The 24,221-nt window shown below is 39.4% G+C and overlaps 1 protein-coding gene across 1 annotated transcript; it reads right to left on the reverse strand.

Moving 5' to 3' along the window:
* Window positions 1–9,602: 9,602 nt before the first annotated feature.
* Window positions 9,603–18,459, reverse strand: LOC309498009 (alpha-2-macroglobulin-like). The gene is made up of 34 exons (XM_082168482.1): window positions 18,244–18,459; window positions 17,838–18,021; window positions 17,610–17,766; window positions 17,446–17,498; window positions 17,261–17,281; window positions 16,992–17,157; window positions 16,826–16,910; window positions 16,639–16,753; window positions 16,440–16,560; window positions 16,249–16,358; window positions 16,009–16,179; window positions 15,703–15,930; window positions 15,400–15,612; window positions 15,172–15,321; window positions 13,842–13,967; window positions 13,676–13,769; window positions 13,228–13,375; window positions 12,908–13,133; window positions 12,699–12,822; window positions 12,507–12,628; window positions 12,381–12,432; window positions 12,202–12,285; window positions 11,937–12,113; window positions 11,720–11,795; window positions 11,484–11,640; window positions 11,342–11,416; window positions 11,094–11,256; window positions 10,829–11,013; window positions 10,542–10,760; window positions 10,336–10,457; window positions 10,136–10,217; window positions 9,964–10,047; window positions 9,786–9,891; window positions 9,603–9,702 (listed from the first exon to the last, which is right to left on the reverse strand). The coding sequence occupies exons 1-34, from the start codon at window positions 18,324–18,326 to the stop codon at window positions 9,662–9,664; spliced, it is 4,320 nt and encodes a 1,439-aa protein (XP_082024608.1). The 5' UTR covers window positions 18,327–18,459; the 3' UTR covers window positions 9,603–9,661.
* Window positions 18,460–24,221: the final 5,762 nt, after the last annotated feature.

Below are 24,221 nucleotides of genomic sequence, written 5' to 3' on the forward strand. Positions count from 1 at the left end.
ACTCTTTTTGCCACTGTAGAGAGACTGACAAACCCTCCAAGCCAGATTCCCAGTGAAATGCTCTCAGACAACAAGTGCAGTGAGTTTGCTTCTTTTTTCTCTGAGAAAATCAATAATATCAGAAACGTGATCAGCACATCCCGTCAGACAGATCAGACCACCTGAGAAAGTAGTTACTATGTCTGACTTCAAAGAAATTGATGGCAAAATTTTGGAAGAAACCGTACAGCACCTTAAAACATCAACATGCGCCCTTGACACACTTCCCACATATTTTTTTCAAAAGTGTGCTAAACAGTTTAGAAGCAGATCTTCTAGAAGTGGTAAATGCCTCACTTCTCTCTGGTACCCCTTTTCCACCAAGGCAGAGCTGGTGCTGGTTCGGAGCCAGAGCCTAGTTTCAAATCGGTTCTTTGTTTTTCCACCGCCAAAGCACCAGCTCCGAACCAGTAAAACTGGTTCTTAAGTAGCACCAAATCATTGCAGGGTCTAGAACGGAGCCAAGAAAGAACCGCTTGCGTCAGGAGCTGGGGGCGGGGTTACCGTAGACTGAAGAGAAACTTGTGACCGCCATTTTTAAATAGCAGCTAGTCGAGCTTATAGCAGCTCGATTATAATATCCGTCTATGTAAGTTACGGCGAGCTGCACGAACGCGTTGGATTCGCCGGGTTTGGATGCCGATTTATTTTCGCAAACCCATGAGCATCCATAGTAACGCAACTTCTATTATTGTTGATGCCTTGTTCGAGATGCATCGGAGCAGCGTGGACCGATCAGAGCTGCGGGAGTGTTTGGAGATCATACGACTCCTTGTGCTTTTTGATCGCTTTCGCAATGCTTTGATTTCATGTGCTGATCGTTCTGCGAGAAGCCGATGCATCTCGAACAAGTCTGGTGTGTTTGTGTTTGGCGCTGCCGCACTAGCGTTGCTGGGCAACATGATACGTATGCAGTGACGTAAGATATAGCTCTGTTGTGGCTCTCTGGCCGGTGGAAACGCAAACCGGTTCTTAGTAAGCTCGTCAGTCGAACCAACTCCGAACTGGCAATAGCTCTAGCTCTGAACCAGCACCCGGTTCTTGTTGGTGGAAAAGGGGTATGGGAGTTTTCCAAACTCCCTGAAAACTGCAGTTGTCAAGCCCCTCCTGAAAAAGAGCAATCTGGATAAGACCATATTAAGCAACTATAGACCGATCTCGAATCTTCCTTTCATAGGCAAGATCATTGAAAAAGTTGTCTTCAACCAGCTGAACAAATTCTTAAGCTCGAATGGATATTTTGACAATTTTCTATCTGGTTTCCGACCGCACAGAGACAGCGCTCATAAAGATAATAAACGATATTCGCTTAAATACTGATTCAGGCAAATTATCAGTGCTGGTACTACTCGACCTCAGTGCTGCATTTGACACTGTCGATCATAACATACTTCTTGACAGGCTGGAAAACTGGGTGGGGCTTTCTGGGATAGTCCTAAAATGGTTCAGGTCATACTTAGATGGGAGAGGTTATTATGTGAGTATAGGAGACCATAAGTCTGAGTGGACATCCATGACATGCGGAGTCCCTCAAGGCTCAATTCTTGCGCCACTCCTGTTCAACCTGTATATGCTCCCAATGAGCCAAATAATGAGAAATAACCAAATTGCTTACCACAGCTATGCCGACGACACACAGATCTACTTAGCCCTATCGCCTAATGATTACAGCCCCATTGACTCCCTGTGCCGATGTATTGACGAAGTCAACAGTTGGATGTGTCAAAACTTTCTTCAATTAAACAAAGACAAAACTGAAGTTATTGCGTTTGGAAACAAAGATGAAATTCTCAAGGTGAACGCATACCTTCACTCTAGGGGTCAAACAACTAAAAATCAAGTCAGGAATCTTGGCGTGACACTAGAGTCAGACCTTAGTTTCAGTAGTCATGTCAAAGCAATAACTAAATCAGCATACTATCATCTGAAAAATATTGCAAGAATTAGATGCTTTGTTTCCAGACAAGACTTAGAGAAACTTGTTCATGCTTTCATCACCAGCAGGGTGGATTATTGTAATGGACTCCTCACTGGCCTTCCCAAAAAGACCATAAGACAGTTGCAGCTCATACAGAACGCTGCCGCTAGGATTCTGAGCAGAACCAGGAAATATGAACATATCACACCAGTCCTCAGGTCTTTACACTGGCTTCCAGTTACATTTAGGATTGATTTTAAAGTATTATTACTGGTATATAAATCATTCAATGGCCTAGGACCTCAATACATTGCAGATATGCTCACTGAATATAAACCCAACAGATCACTCAGATCATTAGGATCATATCAGCTAGAAATACCAAGGGTTCACTCTAAACATGGCGAGTCTGCTTTTAGCTATTATGCCAGCCGCAGCTGGAACCAGCTTCCAGAAGAGATCAGATGTGCTCCTACAGTGGTCACATTCAAATCCAGACTCAAAACACATCTGTTTAGCTATGCATTTACTGAATGAGCACTGTGCCGCTGTTCGTCCGACTGTTTGTACTCTACTGTATTTTATTTTATTTTATTTTATTTTTCTAAACTGTTTTAATTATTCTTATTTCTTTTCTTTTTTTTTTATTTCTCCTATGTAAAGCACTTTGAATTGCCATTGTGTATGAAATGTGCTATATAAATAAACTTGCCTTGCCTTTAAAATTGGAGTAATACGATCTATTCTTTTGGTTTTTGTAAGGATCCTGGCTGCACTATTCTGTACCATTTGGAGCGGTTTTAAAGTATTTTTAGGGAGTCCTGTTAAAAGCACATTACAATAATCAATCCTACTAGAAATAAAAGCATGTATGATCTTTTCAAGATCCTCCTTAGACATGAATCTTTTAAGTTTATTCATATTTTTAAGAAGAAAATATGCTGATTTTGTGATTGTTTTTATGTGACTATTAAAATTTAGATTATTATTTATTAGGACACCAAGGTTTCTTACCACTTCCTTTACTATTAAGCCCTTTGTTTCGAGCAGGGTAGAGATTTTACATCTTTCCTCATTTCTTCCAAAAACGATAACCTCAGTTTTATTTTTATTGAGCTGGAGAAAGTTCTGTGACATCCAAGTATATATTTCTTCAATGCACTGACAGAGAGTTGCAATGGGGGTATAGTCATTAGGCATTATCTGCTGATAAATAGAAGAAGAAAAAAATCATAATGTTTTAACTATTTTTTTGTACTACATACTGCAATATGTCAAAAACATCATACAGCTCAGATAGTCCTGTGTCATATGTCATTTGAAAGGTCTCAATGAGTAGAATACAACAAGCATAATTGTTTCAGGCTTTTTACTAAACTTGAGCAAGGTTTTTGTAAAATAACCCCCTCAAGAGACCCATGGGTAAACCATATTCCCCTGCTGACTGGAAACGACCTTTCAATGAAAAGTGGTCTTCAGAGTGTGAAGAGGCCTTTCAGACCTTAATACAGAAGCTGACATCTGCACCTGTCTTGGGATTTGCAAACCTGTGGAAGCCTTATATTGCACACTGACGCCAGTCTGCATGGACTCGGAGCGGCTCTATATCAGGAACAGAATGGCCAACATAGAGTAATCGCTTATGCAAGCCGCGGACTGTCTAACTGTGAAAGGCGGTATCCTGTTCATAAACTTGAATTTCTTGCCCTCAAGTGGGCAGTGACAGACAAATTCTTTGACTTCCTTTATGGGGCCAAATTTGTCGTCATGACTGACAACAACCCCTTAACCTATGTGTTGACTTCAGCTAAGCTCGATGCTGCAGGACACAGATGGTTAGCTGCCCTCTCAAGTTTTGATTTCAGTATAGAGTACAGAGCCGGGAAAAGGAACCAAGATGCAGACGGTTTATCCCGAAGACCACACACACAGAACGAGTACGATTATAGTTCCAAGGAAGAGGACGATCGGATTGTAGCAACACTGAGTTGTTTTGGGGAATTATTAACTCAAATGATGGTAATATTCATAAGAAGATGAATATGTATATATTTGCATATACAAGTTCGGTATTTTACACTTAAAGCCCTGTTTACAGATCGTATCTGATGAAATAGAACGGTTAAGATTAAAATTTGGACACATGCTGCTGTCCCGAGAATTTTAGGTTTATTTCGCTTCACCCCCCCACCCCCACAATGGTTGTCTATATGCACTGGAAGATTCCGTCCTAAAAACACATTAAACTTTCGTTTACAAAGACGTGAAACTCACCGAGTGGTCAGGGGTGTTCACTGATATGTTCACTCAAAAATCGCTGAAAAAGATGCATTCCAACAGGTTTTATCATAGTTTTTGTCCAACTCCATTGACTTGTAAGACGTGCTGTGAGACCGCAGCACCTTTACGGTATTACTCCGATGCTTCTTCTTCTGCTTCTTACCCGTTTATGTTGTTGCACCTGTGGACTCAGAAGGTCCAGAGAGAACCCTACACAGGGATCTAACTTTTACCCTGTGGATTTCTGTCTACCTGCATAGATGGATCTACAAGTGCAGAATCTAAACCAAGAATGGAGAGTTTCAGTGTACCCCAGGATGCTCCCACAGATAAGATTGATGACATTCCTGAGGATCATGTAGTAGAGTAGTACTCACCCCAGTCATTGTCTTGGATCGAAACAATTGACCTCCCGCTTCCAAGCCAACAAGTGGTTGAACCTGAGCGAGAAGTATGTAGTTCAGAAGAACAGACTACTGAACTAGAAAACATGTGTCCTGTGCAGTCTCAGGAAAGAGCTAGGACATCTGAACATGAGGATTATGCAGAGTCAACCTTAAGCCCAGAGGCTCAACCATTCTATCCGCAGACAACATCACTGTTGACTGAATTGACTGACACCCCGTCAGTTGGTGCAGAAACAGATTTGACTGCTCCAGAAGAATTAATCAAAGGCCAAGAAGAGGAAGATGAAGTTAAAGCTGATGTCTCTAAAGAGTCTGACACTTCTGAAACTGAAGGAATACCTCAATCAAGTGATGAACTGGTGCAGGAACATTTCACACCAAGAAGATCCACTAGACAAAGAGTTCCACCACACAAACTGACTTTATTCTTAAACTGAATCCTTTAGTCCTCATTATGCAATCTCTATTTAGGGGACTTGACAAAGCATTCTCCCAAGCCCTTGACTATGACATGAGTCCTAGAGTTAGTTCCCTATTACCTCATGAAATTGTATGAATTTACTACATGCAGGGACGCATGCAGATTTAGGGGGGGGAGGATGTAACCCCTTTAAATGTAGCCAGTAAACAGACTCTTAATTTGAAAAAAAAAAGTGTAGTGACTGCTGTTCTCCACTAGAGGGCGCTTCTCTGTGATGAGTTAAAATAGCTGAAAAGAAACGCCATTTTTTGCAAAACGAGAGAGAGAGCAGAGAAAAAAAGACGATTCGGAGAGTAATTATTATAAAAGAGAGTAATAGAATGTGAAGACAAAGTTTTAAGTTCTTTTCAAGTGAAATCCGGGGGAAGAAATATCTTTTCATACTTTTATTTCGAAGAACTCCGGTTACTGTTTTTTTTCTTCCTTTTTGTTTCCGGTTGATGTGTACTTCTTGAGTTGACCGTGGACGAGCGAACGGCGAGCCAACAGTGCCTAGTTGATGTCACAAAGCATCTTTCTCTGGAGCGAGCTCAGTATCCTTAATCTGTCATCAAACAGATAAGAGAATACAACACACCATACATCTTGGATATTTTGAGTGAAACTGAGTTTAAAACTACCCGGGTAGTAAATTCTTCTTTTTTTTTTTTTTTTTTTTTTTTTTTGTCACATGACCACTTCTGCTTCTATTTTTTCTACTTCAATATTTCTTTCCTGGAAGGATCAGACTTTAAAGGAAAAAAAAAAAGACAAATAACAACACAAGGAAAATACTTTCTGAACTGTGTTTGGGGACCTATTTATTTTATTTGTTATACTCAACAGGCCTGATTGTATTTTTTTTTTAATTATTATTCTTTTTATTAACTGTATGTTCACAAACTGGTACCAATACAGTACATTTTCTTTAATTTCTCAAGTTGTGTTGAAATTGCTGTCTCAATCCTCCTTTCCGAACTTAGATGTTAACTATACTGTGCCCATTCAACCGGGAGTGCGTTTCCCGAAAGCATCGTTGGCCAACTATGGTCGCAAGTTCCGTCGTTACCAATAGAGTTCAATGGACATTGCGATGAACTTGCGACCATAGTTGGCCAATGATGCTTTCGGGAAACGCACCCCTGATCAGTTTATTTAGAACCCTACAATAGAGTGATACAACAGGTTACATATGCATAAATGACAAAGTCCTTTTAGGAGACTATAGGGAACATTGTTCACTATTGTTTAATCCACTATTGTTCATTACTGGCAGGCAGTATAATAGCCTTTTTGCCTGTGTTTTAGGTTTATGTTAGTAAGATTTTATGGAAGACAGAGAGGAAAAGCTGTACCTTTTCCAGAAAGTATTGATGATAGTGAAGGGAGTGCATCAGAAAACAAGGCCGTATAAGAAAGGAAGAAGTTGAAGATCAAGGAGGATAGAAGCAGTGAGGGTGATGGCAAAGATGAAGAATATAAGTCATAGTTTCTTGTGGAAGTCAAGCAGATCCTTTGCCAGTTTGGAAGATGTGATCCATAATACAATCAGAGGTCAGGAAATATGACACTGCCTATTGCCTCACTACACTGACAAGAAAATGCTCCAAAAAGTATGACTTCATGAAATGAAATTACTTATGTTGACCCATTAACATCGATTTAACATTTTTTCGATGGTTGCTTGCTATCTTGGATGTGAAAATGTCAAAAACTTGACAATGAATGAATGAATGGAGACATTTATATAGCACTTTCATATGTACTACTGTACACCCAAAGCGCTTTACAATCATATCAGGGGATCTCTCCTCAACACCACCAGTGTGCAGCATACACTTGGATAATGCGATGGCAGCCACAGAAAAACGGTGCCGGTGCGCTCACCACACACCAGCTATAGGTGGAGAGGAGAGAGAGTGATAGAGCCAATTCAGTGGATGGGGATTATTAGGAGGCCATGATTGGTAAGGGCCAATGGAGGGAATGTGGCCAGGACACCGGCGTTACACCCCTACTCTTTACGAGAAGTGCCATGGGATTTTTAATGACCGGTTTTCCGTCTCATCTGAAGGATGGTGCTCTTTGACAGTATAGTGTCCCTGTCACTACACTGGGGCGTTAGGACCCACACAGGCCACAGGGTGAGCGCCCCCTGCGGGCCTCACTGACATCTCTTCCAGCAGCAACCTGGTTTTCCCAGGACTCCCCCCATCCAGGTACTGACCAGGCTCAACCCTGCTTAGCTTCAGTGGGCAACTAGTCTTGGGCTACAGGGTGATATGGTTGCTGGCAGTTAGACAGAAAAATTCAGATGCAACTTTGCTGCCTGGAAAGTAGGGAAAACATGTCTCAATCTTTCAAAAAAACATTAAAAACCTCTTTAACATTGTTTCTTTCTTGGAATTCCAAATTCCAATGATTGTAGCACAAGTGAAAATCAACAATGCTCTTCTTTTTCAGTGTGTATATATTGTTTTGTTTCATTTTCAGAGAGTGCAAGCCTGATGTTGAACAAAAATCACATTGTAACATTGATTCAATGCCATTACCATTGATTTTTGGAGGAAATTGCAAAAAAAAATCCAAATTAATTGTAGGTTCGAAATGAAATATAGTAGCACAAGATGAAATGGAATGTTAATAAAGCTTTTTAATATTTTGTTTAAACTATGTTACGGCCTGAGCCTTATGTTTATTTGTGTGTACTTCTATTTCTTTGGTTGATCTGGTTCTCTCTCTTTCGGACTAGGCTCCGCCCCACGCCCCTGCAGCCTGTTCAGTGATGTTCTGGGCCGGATGTATAATGAGAGAGCGGACGTTGACCAATTACGATTTGTTTCCACAGCGGCGTGATCGCTGTTTCAGCTCTGTCAGAGGGAGAAGGACTTGAGAGGAGTGATGAGAGAGCCCTGTGTGCGTCATGATGTTTCTGCCAAACACTAATAAGCTGTGTTTCAATGTTTTGTTGGTCTATGTTTGTTTATTTCTGTCAACATTATCGGTTGCCTGCTGATACGCGAGTCTTGTTCCAAGAAAAAAAAAAAAAAAGTTAAAACTGTTAAATTTTGCATCGTGTGACTTTGTTGCTTATCCCCCTCCTTTAACGAGCACTTTAATAGTGGGGTTTGTAACAACTATAAGACCTTTTCACTAATTTTCAGATAGTGAAAATGCATTTGATTATTGAAATTTCAGACAATTTTGCCAAAAATGAATAGGCTACCCTAATAGGACAGTCACTTATAAACGGTGGCACCCTAAAAAAAAAGGGTCAAAGTTCAGATATGGTAAATACTTTTGGAAAAGGAGTTTTGCCTTAAATGTTAAATATATTTTTAATATAATACAATATTTTATGATGATATCAGTTTCACGCCATTTTTTATTGGCTTTACTAATGCCTTAGAATCCAGATTCTTCAACATCCAGCATGACATTAAAGACTTGTATAAGCTAAGTTTGTTTCAACCACTTTATTTTTAAGTCAGATATATTTAATAAAGATCATTGGCCTTAACAAAACAATTTTTGTACATGTCTCTAAATATGATTTCAATATAAATGTAAACTTGGTTATTTTATGTGAAAGGTTAGTTGATTCAGGCGTTTTTTTTTCAGTCCACACTAATACTGTGTTTTGAGAGTCTGTCTTTTAGGTTTGATCCAGGAAACAGGCATAACTACAATGTGTTTGTCTCAATTTGTTCTTTTAGGATGACATACGGTAACGTGGTTTTAACATCTCTTAATTTAACAAATTTAAATATTTGTTCAGCTTAAATGTCACTTACAAAAGTTTCATGCATAATATCTTATATACACACAATACATAATTATGATCATGTTACAGGTCTAAGTAGCCAGTTGCCTAGGAGCGATAAACTTAACAGTAAATGAGAGATGAGGTTGTTACTATAGTGGTCCTGTGTTGTCTTAATGACACTGACATTTATTAGAAGACAAGTATTCATAAATACACCCACATGGCAAGCTTGGCCTGAATGTGTCCAAGCTGGAACCCCATCAGCAATGACATGTATCAACCAGAACTGGGCCATGTGGCAATGGCACAGCAAACATGAGGGCTGTCCAATTAAGTGCACTTACCTGAGGTCAAACATTGACACCATATCAACTACTAATATACATTTATAGTCAAATTAAAACTGCACTGAGAGACTCCTTGAAGAATGACTACATTTTTCTGGTACTGTCCATTTATTGCTTTTTGGTTTGTTACAGTAAAACTGGCTATATGTCTAAGTAAATGCCTTCATAAATGATAACAAAAAAAGTTGATTACCATGGTTAGAAAGTTTAAACAGTCCAAAAAAAAAAGCTTAGTTGCAGTCTAAAGTTAAACTTTCAACAACAAAAGTTAACAGCCACTGCCCAAGTAAAGACTTGGTCACAGGACAAATAGAAACATGAACACTGAAAATAAACCTGCTTCAAAGAAACACAGATGAGGAACAAAAGCAGGCAACAAAAGAACTGGTTGTATAAAAGCAGTTTTAATTAAGTCACGTGTCCTACAGCCAGTACTGAATCAAATCATGGACAGGGAGACATGTAGGTGGTCTCAAACGAATCACCTGAAAAAAGAACATTAACCTAGTGGGATCATGTTCAATAGTGAATTCAGCTAGAGCAGTGAATGATTAGGATGAAAGCATACTTGTCTGATAGTAGTCATAAACGTTGATGACTGCTGGCTTGAGATTTTTTACTGCAAGAACCCGTTTCAGCTGCAGAGTGAAACTCTTGGGGACGCCTTTGGGAACCTACGAGAAAGGATGAACAGCAGCATATGAGAAAGATGGCAGCTAGTAATATACTTAGTGTCTCAATCTCACCTCTTTCAGATACACTAGGACATGATCATCTTCAGCATCAACCCTCTCCACTAGCGGGGCAAACGATTGGGGTGGAGATCCAAGCTAAGGAAAAGACCATCATTTACAGACACAATTACATCTGAAGGAGCTTCAAGCATCTTGGGATTTTCTAAATCTTAAACCTACGAACCGGTGACGTATCTGCTGTGAAGCCCGACAGGAGCTTAATGTCCACTAGAACCATGTTAGTGCTTGTTTTTACACCGTCGTATCTGAATGATAGTGATGGGGAATAAAGAGGTTTAGGTCAACAGAATCAAGAATGCAGGATCCTTTTGAAGGAGTCAAACAAGAGCTGGTTTCAGGACACCAAGCCAAAGCTGTTCTTACTTTACTGTGAAGTTCAAAATAAGATTGGCCCCAAGCGGTCGGCAGTCTCCAGTCACCTTTGTGTCAACACTCAGTGTCCTGGAGACTTTAATGGGTGTCGGGATGTTGTAGAAACATGCAATCTACGGTATGTGGGCAGGGCAGACAAGACTAATCAGATTTGGATGTGCACAAAAGAAACAGAAATAGAGGGTTAAGATGCATACCTGCACAGACACACAAGTGGATCCTGACACTTTAACACTATATTTGCCAGGAACGTTCTTCAGCAGCTTCTCCTGATACAGCAGCCTGTTATCCCGATTCACTTTGAAGCTATAAGAGTCTCCTACTACTGAGGACTGTACGGTAACAGTGCTGGAGCCATCCAAGCTGAACACTTGAGCAGCGTACACAGACAGGGCATGAAGAGCCACCACAGTGTCCTAAAAACAAGCACCAGATTAAAAACTCCTCATAAATGATTGCACTCATGTTTGGTAGTCAGAGGCACCTGGGTGGAGGAAAACCCTCCATAGGGATTCTGCTGGGTCACAAGCCAGTTGACAATGCGGTTAGCATAACCCAGATTAGCTGTCGTGAGAGGCTGAACAGCGAGAACCGCTAGCAGCACGTAAGAGCTGATCTCCACCGCCAGAGTATCACCAGATGTTGTCTGAGACCAATGGAGCTTAGTGCCTTAGGATGAGATGAAGGAGAGAAAGTCGATGACAAAGAACTTGAACTTCTCAACAAAAAAAAAAGCGGGTAAATCTTACCTTCAGAAATGGCAACATTGTTCAAGGTTGTTAGAAGCTGTGATCGAGTGGTGGTCTCTCCAGCCAGACTGAAGGTGTAGGTCAGCAGAGCTGTGGTGTAAGTGTTTCCCAGGTTCCCGGCGACAGGCCTCAAGCATGACAGAGCGTTGGTAATGACGGGATCCTGAAAGCAAAGCAGATATCAGACAACAGCGAGAAAAGGAAGGCCATCTGCAAGGAGCTCATACAACTACTGGAGATGTTTTTACTGTGGCGGGGATGCCTAGTTCAAGCAGCGATCCAACAATGTAGGCAGTCATGGTCACGTTATCACCAACTCCACCCTAAAACACAAACAGATTAAAAACAATCTTGGAAAAATGGTTAAGGTCCATTTGATAACACATGTACCTTCATGTCGTTGTGGTACAAAGTTCCCTGTTGCATGAGACAACCATTTGCACCCTGTTGGCTTATCAGCCAGTCCTTTGCACTCTGAAGGACATTCGGATCAATGAAGATGAAACGCTTCGCTAGACCAAAAGACCTCATGACAAAAGCGGTCAACCTGGCCGTGGAGAAAGTTTAAACTGAACAAACCGCTTGTGACAAAGGTTACACAACTAGAATAACGGCATGAAACTCACCATGTATTGGATGCATCATAACCAAATGTGCTGTATGAGCCGTCACTGTGCCTGTAGTTTAGTTGTCCTTGGTATCCTGTTCAAAAGAAAGAAAAAAATATGGGGCAGGGGATGAGATGAGAGCTTATTAAGGAGTCTTGACCGCTTTGATGGGAATCACAGACTAAGTCATGAAGATTGTCTCCCCAACACTGAAAATGGATCTGCTCGCCCATACCACTCCGAAGGTATCCTGTGGCGGTCTCTCGGATGGCTGCGGTGAGTTGCCCCGTGACTTCCAGGTACAGCAGGATGTAAATATTCGGAGCAAGAATGATCATATTCTGTTCTCCACAGCCAGATGGCATCTGTAATAATCCATCTAGATTCTTCAGTGCACGACCCATTATGTCCCCTACACGAGGTCAAGCATTAAACCCACATCAGAAACAGTTATTCTGCTAAATATTACCTGTCAGTTTCTACTCAATGAAATGCTTTACCAAGGACTGAAACTGAGCATCTGGCTGATCCCTGAACCACATTTGTTGGAAACGTCAGAGTCGCATCTTCAGAAAGATCTTTTCCTGCAGACCGAACAGAATGGATCAGCATTGAGTGCTAGGCTAATGTTTGGCTATACAGGGAGAATGTATTTGGGAATCATTGAGTGCAAACAAACCCTTTGGACACAGTAACCAACTCTGGGTGTTTGTCCTTTCAACTCCTTCAGGCTATAAACAATAACACCACATCAGTAAATCAGCATGAGATCATGATCAAACTCCAGAAGGCTGGTAACACTCACCAGGACAAGTAGACTTTGAGTGACTACGTCAATGCGTCCTCTTGTCGGCACAGTCACGACTTCAGTGCCACATTGAGTCTGGGATGCTTCAGCTGAAGCACTGACAGTCACATTGACAGCTCCTGCAGTGCAAGACAGGAAGTGAGCAACACCACTAACTTTAAATTTGGAAACAGACGGTCCAAAACTGACCGAGAACCGAAGCTGAGAGAACCCATTTGAAGGTCTTTCTCCCATTGGCACAAATACAGGATGAATACGGATCAGTATATGGTTTAAGAGTGAAGGCCGTGGATGAAGCTGGAGTTAATTTAACCTGCCAATGAAACAGCACATGGAGCAAATACACATGACCTTCTCTATACAGATCCATTACAGTATATAAAGAAACCATGACAGACCATGATGCACTTGGACAGATAGCTGAAGACCGTGGCCTTCAGATCAAAAGACTCCCCACGGACGATGGAGTATGGCAGGGAGAGCTCCAGGAAGAAGGGCTGGAAGACAGTCAGCAGAGCAGGAGGAGCAAGACCTAAACCTTTTGAGGACAGACAGAACGCCTCCGTCTCCCATGTGGTGATGGTGTCAGGAACAGTGAGGGGAACTCGTGTGGATCCAGTCGCTCTGAAGACAAGGACTCAAAACTATAAATGAGGGGGACAGGAGAAGTAAAAACTGTGGGAAAGTAGCTTTAGATGGAACAAAAGGTTTTACTAACCCCACTTGAGCAAGCTGCCAGATCCAGGTTTCTGGAAAGTAAGTCCTGACGGTCACATCAAAAGAGGAAGTGTCACCTCCAGCCCTTTCTGCTTCTGGAGGAGCCATTCCAGCCATCGCCATGGCTACAGGCTTACGATAATACATTACTGAAAGAGACCAGCAATTTTACTACAAACTGTCCTAGTGTCTGCAGATAAAACAGGGTTCATACAAATTCAAATATGCATGTTTGGGCAGTTGTAAAAAAAAAAAAAAAAAAAAACTGATTAGTTGTGACTTTACATAGCACATTAATAATAAAATTGAATATACACTGTTACTATGTAAGAGACTTTGAGTTTTTCCAAATGACTTGCAGTTTCAGATCACAGAAGCTACCAACTATAATAAACTTAAGGAATCTTTCAAGTCATGAGTCTATGAGAGCAACAAACAAACTGACATACCATCACGGAAGTTGCGATAATAATTCAGGCCTCTGTACATCACACACTCAGGTACTCTGATAGGCAAATTTGTGGCAACCTTCATCCCCATGCTCTGTCAGAGCAAGAGAAAAACATTTGAAGATTAAGGTGAGTTTAGTAAACAGGATAATGAACAGTTTTATACCTTGAAGGTTTCGGAGGCTTGGTCTGTAGGAACAGCCCGACGGGGTCGAACATTTAGGCACTCCTGTTCATCCTCAACTTCATATGGATAATCAGATAGTGACCGCACTGGGAGCAAGTTGAACACCTGAGAACAGAGAAAGTTGTCTTCTAGTAGTAAGTCACATATGTACTGTAGGTTTGTAAGATGTACTGTAGGTTTTCAAAAAGCAAAGTCATAGTGATAACACATTTTAAAAAGGACAAGTGTCTGTCCTTTTTAAGGTTTAATCAAGTTTAAGTTTAATCAAATTGAAAAGTAGTTCAGTGATGGCATGTCAGGGTTTTCCCCATCTCTGATCTGCAGTAAACGGAATATTTTAATGTGGCACACATCTGATTAGAATGCCACTTAAGTTTAGGTCTAAAAATGTGTAGCATCTGGACCAATCAGACAAATTATTATATTTAATGAATAATCCAGCAAACTCACTAACAAAGGTCTATGAAACTTCCCCAAAACTAACATCCCAAACGAATCCCTAAAATACTGTTACAGGACACATTAAGACTGACAAGACTTATGACCCAGAAAGAATTTGCAGAGATGTGTTCTTGCTGAGAATGAGAAATAAACCTTTTTTATCCTATAATACATACAACATGAGAAATGTATAAACATGTATCCAATTTTCCCCCATCTCATGATTTCCCTTTTATGGGGTTTGGCATATGTATTCATTCTCTTTTAGATTGTTTCAGACATACATACTATGGTTAACCAAAAATCATGTGTAGCATGTTTGGACTCTTAACAAATGGGGACAAAGATTGGAGTTTATTTACATTTTGCTAACTTTGTGACACATTGTATAAGAATCTTGAAAATTCTTTTAAACACCCAATCAAATTACATTCAACAGCCTGCGAGAACAAAGGGCCGTCAAGAAATTCCCTCCAAAGGGAACTTATTGGCTCACACCTCCAAAGGGTGTGACATCTTCATGCTTTAAAAAATAAATGATCAAAAGATAATGTCTTAGCATCTCCACATCAGGATTTCTCAGAAAGGGACTGAACTAGAAGTTTAAGGACCCCCATGCTTGTGCCAGGCTGTGGCCTTTTCTTTCCATTCACCAAAGTCTCTGACTCCCATTTGTGCCAGGCTGTGGCCTTTTCTTTCCATTCACCAAAGTCTCTGACTCTTGATATCTTAGGGGTATTGAGCTAAAACTTACACACTCTGGGGACATCAAAGACTTATTTTACATCTTATGAAAAGGGCGTTATACCACCCCTTTAATATTTAAGCTAATTTGCTACAATGGAAATCTGATTGAGGCACATGATACCATTTCAGCACTCAGACGTCTTCCTGGCTCCATGATCCGGATGCTCTGATCTACAGCACTGATGCCACAAAGAGATCCTGCTTGAGCAGAGACAGTCAGAACATTTCCCTCAGCAGGAACAGCCGTAGCAGGAGAGAACTGTAGAGACACCTGGAACAAGAATCAACAGGCTGTAGAACACATCACCATTCCCCACTTAAAGACAAAAGATGCTAGTGCACATCATACCTTGTTTTGGAAACACGTTTCTGTGTCAAATGATGCACTACCAACAACAACAATCTCACTGGGCAGAACACAGTAGACCAGAATCTGCACTACTGGAGCCATATCAACACTGACAGACAGCTGGAAAGACACAGAGCCGCTCGTGACTGTATTAGAAGCTCTTGCTGTGACTGTCTGAAATCCATGGAGGACGATCAATCCTCTGGACATGACCTGACAAATGGGTGCATAAAAGGTACTGAAACTGACCAGTGCAGAAAAAAAAAAAAAAAAAAAAAACCTACAACACTAATGTTCACTCACCATGTAGATGATGTCAGTGCTGTAGCCACCAGTCTCTCCAACAAAAGAATACTTGACCATCACTGGAAACGCAGCACCACATTTGAGTGGCTGCTCGAGCTTCACTATAGTCAGTTCACTAAGTGATGGGTTGTCAGGAGAAGCAGGTTGGAGAATCTGAACAACCCTTGTATCTGTAGTGAAGTATGGTGATTTGTAACCATAAACAACCTCTGGAGTCGCACTTGCCTGGGGAACAACGAACGGCATTGTTTCATGCGAGAGATAGGGAGAAGTCTACATGTCACAAAACGGAGCAAATCGTACCACGAGATTGAGAGCAGCTTTAGGAAGATTAGCAGTGCTGAGGGAGAAGGTGGCCAGTCCTCTCTGGTTTGTGGTCAGATTCAGCAGCAGTTTGTTGGGCCAGCTGTTACCATCCAGGAGATAAACCGCTTTGTTTGCAATTGGAGCACCATCGAAACGAGACACCGAGATCTGTTGGGAATGATCAAGGTTAGGAAAGGGAACTAATGTGAAGGCTTCTGTGACAAAGATTAAACTTACCTTTCCATTAATCAGTGATCCAGTTTCAAAATAATCTGGGAGGTCCACAAACGTGACTTTGCCGACTTCAAACGTAATGGACACTGTTGCAGATTTTGACATCAATACATCTGGGGAATGCAATAGAAAAAAGGTGAACTGCAAACAAACTTTAAGCAAGTACCATTGGTTCAGATCAGCCAATAGCTCACCTGTTCCCACCTCAGTGACATTCACATTTACAAGGAAAGTATCTTGCATATCATTTTCAAATTTGGTGTTGAAAAACACTGATGTATCGACGGTAAGGGAGGCACAGCCAGTGTCGTTCATCTGGTAGCAGAACAAATAGTCACATTTAAGTCAAGCACAAGCAGAAGAAAACCCTCCACTGTAAGGCAGGAGTCACACCTTTGCAGTTTTAGTCAGGCAACGACGGGTCACATCAGGAACCACAACATATGGAAATGGCTCACGGCAGACTTCCACCAATGCTTGACCAAGCACAGGTTGGCCATATGTGTATCTGAGAAACATCACAAGGAACAAGATCAAGAACTGACCAACCACAAGACAAGAAAATAGAGGTGTTACTCACTTGGCACAAGCCTCAACTTTCAGTCCCACATTTGCAACGCTGTACGTCTGTGGTGTGTTTACGGTCACGTCAAACTTGGGCAAAACTTAACCAGAAACCAGATGACTTGGATCAAGACCTCAGATGTGTCATTGAACTGCTACACAATTTATACACAATGACTTACCATATTTTTTCACCTCAAAAACATGGGAGATTGTTCGGTCACCAATAAAAGCCTTTAGTGTGTACATCCCTATCTGAGCCTCTGGGTTTAACTCATGAGAAAGCTGCAATATCCATCCCGTTGAGGAAACATTTGTCCACTGACCAATCCGGTTATTATTATTGTCCTAAAAACCAAACAATTAACAACTCAGAGGAAAAACAGCAAACAAAGCAGAAGTACAAAAAGCTGCATTGGCTCCATTCAAAGACTTCCAACAGAACACTCACCTCTACTACCACCAGATTGTACTGCAAGACAAAGACAGGAATATTAAACATTTAAAAAGCACAAACACACAGATGCTGCAAAAATCACTGAAAGTGCAAAACAGTGCACGTAAAAATAACCTGCATTAAATTTGCAGGTTTCTTTGTGGCTAGAACACTCAATATGGTGAAACATCTGATCTTACCATTTGATCAAAAGGCACAAATCTGGTATCCATAGTGACAACTCTGAAATTCACTGCAGAAACACCAATAAACTCACATCAATGCACTTGAAGATTATCAATACTTGTAGCGTATTGGACTTTCTACACCTCTAATATTAAACCAAGGGACATTCACAGCTCACCCGTTTGTCCTGGATTGTAGATGGGTTTGTCTGTTTGGATGAAGGTCAAAGGCTGGTAACGTCTGAACATGACTTTTCTCTCTTCAGTCGCTCTGAAGACCTTCCCTTGAACATCCACCTTCAGCTTCTGCACCACTTCTCCATCTACTCGAGGAGCCTGTGGAGAAACTAAGTTAACAACAAACCCCCCGCCCCCCCAAAAAAAGGCACATGCGTCTCATGACAGACCTGGAAACTGAAAAAGCGGTGAAACGACGTTGAAGAAACCTGCTGCACAAGTTGAGTTGTCCTGTTTTTCTCATCAAGCAGAGAAACTGTCATTGTGAGGCTCTCTTGGGGTTTCAGAAGAGTTATGCATAATTTGGCATCAGATCCAGACTCAATCACTGCAGGGAACGTCACCATGAATAACCTGTGGAAAAATACAGAGAGGTTTAGTTTCAGAAACCACATGACATCTATTTTATCACTGGTTTACAACAAATGAAGAGTGGTGATCTTTAACAATGGTATTGAAAGAAGGCTTCAATCAGTTCACAAAACTCATTTTCACCATCTATAAAGTTTAGTTAATCCAACATAAAACAGACAACAGAATGCTTGTTCACTTCAAAGCACATTTAACAGTACTTACGGCCCTAGTTTCTGTCCATCAACAGCAAAGAGAAAAAGGGCTAAAATGAGTCCTTTCCAAAAACTAGTCTCCCTCACAGCCATGAGGGAAAATCATCCAAACCTAAATCAAGAGTCTTTTTCAAAATTATCAGAGAGCTTCTCTGAAGACACTCTACCACTGTTTATTGCTGCTTCTCTCAATCATTTGTACTGAAGGCAGGGATATTTAAATACACTTAATTGTCAGTGAATGCATTAATTTAGTTAATTTAATTGATTAACCACCACCTGGAATTAATTTAGTCTGTTAATTAGGATTTCTATCTGGTATTGATTTAAAACACATCTAAATACTGCCAGTGATGTAGGCCCAGTTTCACAGAGAGCCTGTACTGAACCTGTGAGACTCATTTCAACAGTAAACACTCCTGTGAGCGAAGCATAGTAGAGCAAGCTTTAGTCAATAAGGGCCTGTGGAGTGATGGATGATTCCATCTAGGGCTGGGCGATTTAAATCGCGATATTGTTATGCGCATCTCGTCAGTAAAGCCGGTTCCTTGATTAGTAGTAAATCGCCATCACCTGCTTTCAGATGGAGCAGAATTTACTACAAAGAGCCGTAGTTAACTGACAAGCTGAGCCATATCGCATTAATATCGCGGACGTATCGCCAGCGATAATTAATGCGATATGGCTCAGCTTGTCAGTTAACTACGGCTCTTTGTACACAGCAAAAACTCCAGTGTTAAATTAACACTCCTGGGAGTGTATGAGTCCACACTCAAGAGTGTTGAAGTTAATGAGATAATTAAGTGATTAATTTAGTGATGATTGAACATTATTGAAGACACCTGATGTTAACAAGCAGAATCACTGAAGGAGAAAATCTCAAATTGTAAGTTACCATTATGACGATCAATGGTTGCTTTAGTTGGACTCTTGACCTATATATTATTAACTTTAGATTTTGTTTGTTTGCTGTATCTGAGTTAGAACTGCCAGTTGAACAAAGAAAAAAAAGTGATCTGATGGTGTTGGTTATATTATGACAATCATCATTTGAACTTGATCACTGAACTCATTAAAATCCTTCTTTCTGACTTCGATTTATGTTGTTGGTTACAGCATAACTGTGAACCTGCATAAATGGCCAGAATTTTTGATATAATATAAAGGATTTCTTAAGAGTTGTTTAAAAAAAAAATCATACTTTTAGGCACACACAGATGTCAAGATTCAGTCTATGCATCTCAACAATGGTGACGAGCAGAATATTCAATTAGGAAAAGTAAATTACATAGACAATTCAGATCATAATTTATTCATACCGCAATGCATGATGGGAGCCATTAATGAGTTGTGATTGGTGGCAGCCACTGCAACATGCTTTATTATTGTCACCATTGTTGAGATTCACAGGCTGATTATTGATGTCTGTGTTTTAAATGATTTTATCTGAATGTCTTTTGATCAGAACAATGTTTATTAAATGTTTTGAATTATAAGTAAAGTACTGATAATCATAGGCTGAAGAATCTAAAAAAATACTGCTAACAAGTTAAACCAAACTATCTCGATAAGTTTCCTTTTTCAGATCACAGCATGATTATGGCAAAACATAACCAACACTATAAGATAACATTTTACTTTGTTCATTTAACTGTTATAAATCAATAACAGCAGACAAACAACAGTAAATATTGAAGTAAACATATAATGGTCTAGAGCCCAACTAAAGCAAACACCCATCGCCTTAATGGTAACTTACAATTTGTGATTTTCTCCTTCAGTGATTCTGCTTGTTAACATCAGGTGTCTTCAATAATGCTCAATCATCACTAAATTAATCACTTAATTATCTCATCAGCCCTAAATGTCGCTCCATCTGAAAGCAGGTGATGGTGATTTACTACTAATCAAGGAACCGGCTTTACTGACGAGATGCGCATAACAATATCGCGATTTAAATCGCCCAGCCCTAATTCCATCCATGGCATCGTTTCCAGGATTCAGCTCTGGGCTCTCCATCCTCACTGCTCACATCAGTCTAAAGACATTTCAGATCCTACAATAATGCACAAAACATAATACAGAAGCACTTATTTTAACAGCACAATGTCATTTGTTTTCTGTATTACAAGTTAAAAAATGTTTTATCTTACTCTATATTTTTGTTTCAGGTCCCCCAGATTTTTTTAAAATTCATTTCTTTAGTATACTCACTCAAACTAGTATACTCGTCGCTGATCTCCACGATGTTCGATTATGATGTATCCTCTCCTGTGGCCTCCTTGGATAGAAAAGTATCCATCGTTGAGTGCTTCAGAAGCTGGGCGGAAGCAGTAGGCCATCTGGGAACTTCTCGCCTACTCTTTTATGAATACTAAGGATTCATACATACTTTTTCGCTGGCCTACTGTTTTTCCCTACTATATAGTAGGGAAGTATGAGGTTTCGGACGCAGCCTGAACACACGCTCTTACTCTGTCCAATAAAATGTCTGTCCAAATACGAGACTCTATCCCAGGGGGTCCTGGAGTGCCACTGTCTTGCGGAGTTTAGCTCCATCCCTAATAAAACACACCTGAATAAGCTAATCAATATCTTCAGGATTACTAAAGGTATGTTTACACGACAACGGCTGAATCCAAAATCGCCCTGATAATATTATCCTCAAATAGGGCAGTATTTGGGTCGACAGCCATTTGTAGTGGTAGAAACCATAGTGGACGTTATTGAGTGCACTTATTCAATCATTGAATCCTTAAAACTGAGAAGTTTTTTTCTTTGTACTGCAGCGTTTATACGCCCACGTATAAATCTAATTAATTATTATTCATAACGAATTATGATCAATAATTAATAATTCAATTATTTTTAATTATCTTCAGAATTTACCGTAGCAGAATCAATAGTATGATAATTTTATCAGTTCATCCAATGAACAGAAAGCATAAACAAGTATTAACTCTAGGAAATATAATATCTTCCTGGCCAAGAAAGAATTAATCCCCAGCTAACAATAAATTAAGAAATAATCACGGGTACAAGCATCGGTAACTTAAATCGAAGTTCAAGACAATAAGATGTATAAACAGATTAACACAAGTAATCTCTCTGTTAAAATACGAACAATACTTTATTGATACTAACACATAAAAACTAATATCTAACACAAACACACAGGTTACTTTTGATATGAATTTTTTTTTCCATTTTATTACGAAATTCAGACAATAAATACAGTTTTGGCGCTTGTAAATATGACGTGACCGATCGCTGTAGCGCCTCAGTTCAAGTAAACCGATCATCTGTTACTTTTTATTTAAAGATACAGTACAACTTACTGAAAGGTATTTATTTATGCCTCATAAATAATATCGATCAATCAGTGTTTTTCAACCACGGAAAAAGCAATAAAACTGCAGGTGAACAATTATGTCACAGAACGTTACATTTACCTCAGGAAAGCCATTAATGACCAACACCTTAGTTGACTAGAAAAAATAGCTATAGTCAGAGAGGAGTATTTTGCTAAATATGTGCACTATATTACATTTGTATTATATTTTTACTTGTGTCATAATTGTTATTATAATGAAAACCAAGTTATATTTAACTTAATTTGTTCATTTTTAACCTTTAATAATACCAGCTGACTGTATGCATTATGTGATATGTATTTTTTCTTGAGAAAAATTAACATGTAGGCTATCTACTGTAGCCAGGGACGGACTGACAATCTGTGCGTTCTGGAAAAGTCCAGAACGGCCGTCCAACCGAGGGCCGTCGGCACAAAAAAATAAAAAGTATAATAAAGCAATATGAACAGCCAACAGCAGTGGCACTAATACGATCACTTATATGCTACGTGTAAAAAAAAGTTGATAAAAATTAAATGGCTAGTAGAGTTGGCCTACTAGCCACTTAATAGTTTTATAAGGCTTACCTAGCTATTGCACTTTTAAATTTGCTTGCATTATATTTGAATAGTTATAAGTTATAGTAGGCTATATAGCAGTTGTGTCTGATAAACATCAAATGGGAAACGCTCAAAAAGCGGAACGAAACTTGTTTGATCTGTGCGCGGCCAAAGCAAGCAGGGCTGATCTCGATAACGCGAAAATTATTACACAGAGCTGCGCGATCCACTGAGAAGCATTTCAATTCAGCGCAGAATTCTCTATTATAAACCCACAGATGACTATGTGATTTAAGTTAGTTAAAAGACGAAACAGAGCAAAAAACAGGCGAAACATTGTTCCAAGAACAAACCAGTTAGAAAACATTTCACTCCACAACTTTATTGTAGTAAAACTGTAGTAAAACAAACTTTTATATATATAGTCATGTTATTAAAGTTATTAAGTTGTTATTAAACGTAATGTTATTAAATGTAATGCAGTAATGTTTTTTGTTTAGAAGTTGGCAATTTATTTATTTTGCATTTATATTTATACTAAATATTTGTTTTTGATAACACATAGCCTACACTGTTAGACCTTACCGGTTTTTTTTACAGTAAAATACTGGCAACACTGTTGCCAGTAATTTACTGTTAATTGTGCAGTTCTTTACTGTAATCTACAGTATGTTACTGTAAAATGCACTAAAACTCGAGTTAACTAATTTCACTTGCAGAAACCTTAAATTGACCAACTGTCATTTACATGTATTAAACTAAAATGTATAATGCATTAATAACGTGAGCAAAGTATTACTGTGAACTTATTTCATTTGAAACCACAACAAAACTTTTGTAAATAAAGAGATTTCCACTGGACCAGCAACTACACAGTCACCGCCTGTTAAATAAAGCAACATGCAGCATTTCATCAATATTTGTAGATCTTCTCCTGGACTGAAGCACAGGCTCTACTCTTCTGCACAATGGTGACCCAAAAAACGAAATTTTACAGTAAACTACTGGCAACAGTGTTGCCAGTATAAACCTGTTTCATAACTTACAGTTTATTACTGTTAAAATACATTTTGTGGGTGTGTCTTTTTATCTTACACTGTTAACCCTTTAAACACCACAGGGAAATCCACACTACAAAGAGTAAAAAGTAACACTGAGACAGTGTTGCAGTGAGATAATTAAGAGAATATGTAAGTGATTGTTGAGCATTAGTGATGAACACCTGCTGTTAATAAGCAGAATCACTGAAGAAAAGAGAAACACAAGAACAGAAAATAGAGAAACACAATAACTACGACTGACTTCCAGCCATTACACATTATTACACTTATTATTAACCAGTATGACTTTGTTTCTGTCATACAGAAATTGTTATTGAAAATGTTTGTTTGAAGTTACCATTATAGAGATCAGTGCTTGCTTTAGTTGGGATGCTGATGCTAAAACATTCATTTTTCTTTTGCTGCTTGAGCTGTGTTTTTGCAAGTCACATTTGTGCGCACACACAGTTTATGAATGATTGTGGTTGTAATGCTTATGATGACAAAATCATCATATTGCCTGTTCATTCACTAAGGAATTAATTCTTATTCATTCAGAGTTTTATCCTCGATCAAAAGTGTTACATTAGCACCACTGTGAAACTACAGCAATAAATTACTATGACTCATTTTTTTAACACATCATGCATAAACCAAAAAAAAACAGAGCTACACTATATTTTAGAAACACAGAGATATCACAATTTAGCACATTAATCTCAACAATGGTGGCAATATTTCTTTTTTTTATTATTATTCATGCAGCAGTGCATGCTGGGAGTTTTATATTATCCTGGATCCCAGCATGCATTGCGACATGACACTTTTCACCATTGTTGAGATTCATATGCTGATTGTGGATATCTGTGTGTCTGAACCAATTAGGAGTAAAATAAAATTGAATGAACTATATGATTGTTATTTTTCAGAAGACCTGATTATAGAAATATTGATTTCATTTTGTAGATACACAGATTTATGCTAAAAATGACATACCCATAATTTCAATTAATATATACAGGAAAAATCTGAAAA

The sequence above is a fragment of the Leuciscus leuciscus genome, assembly GCF_965113295.1.
Source record: "Leuciscus leuciscus genome assembly, chromosome: 1".
Taxonomy (NCBI): domain Eukaryota; kingdom Metazoa; phylum Chordata; class Actinopteri; order Cypriniformes; family Leuciscidae; genus Leuciscus; species Leuciscus leuciscus.

Bases quoted from the DNA above. Each gene is read 5' to 3' on its own strand.
- LOC309498009 (XM_082168482.1), bottom strand. From the start codon at position 18,326: ATGGCTGTGAGGGAGACTAGTTTTTGGAAAGGACTCATTTTAGCCCTT. The intron at 13,134-13,227 runs GTTAGTAAAACC...CCTTGTCTTCAG, and splicing joins TGGCAGCTTGCTCAAGTGGG to AGCGACTGGATCCACACGAG. The intron at 11,796-11,936 runs GTATGGGCGAGC...TCTTTTGAACAG, and splicing joins CACAGGATACCTTCGGAGTG to GATACCAAGGACAACTAAAC.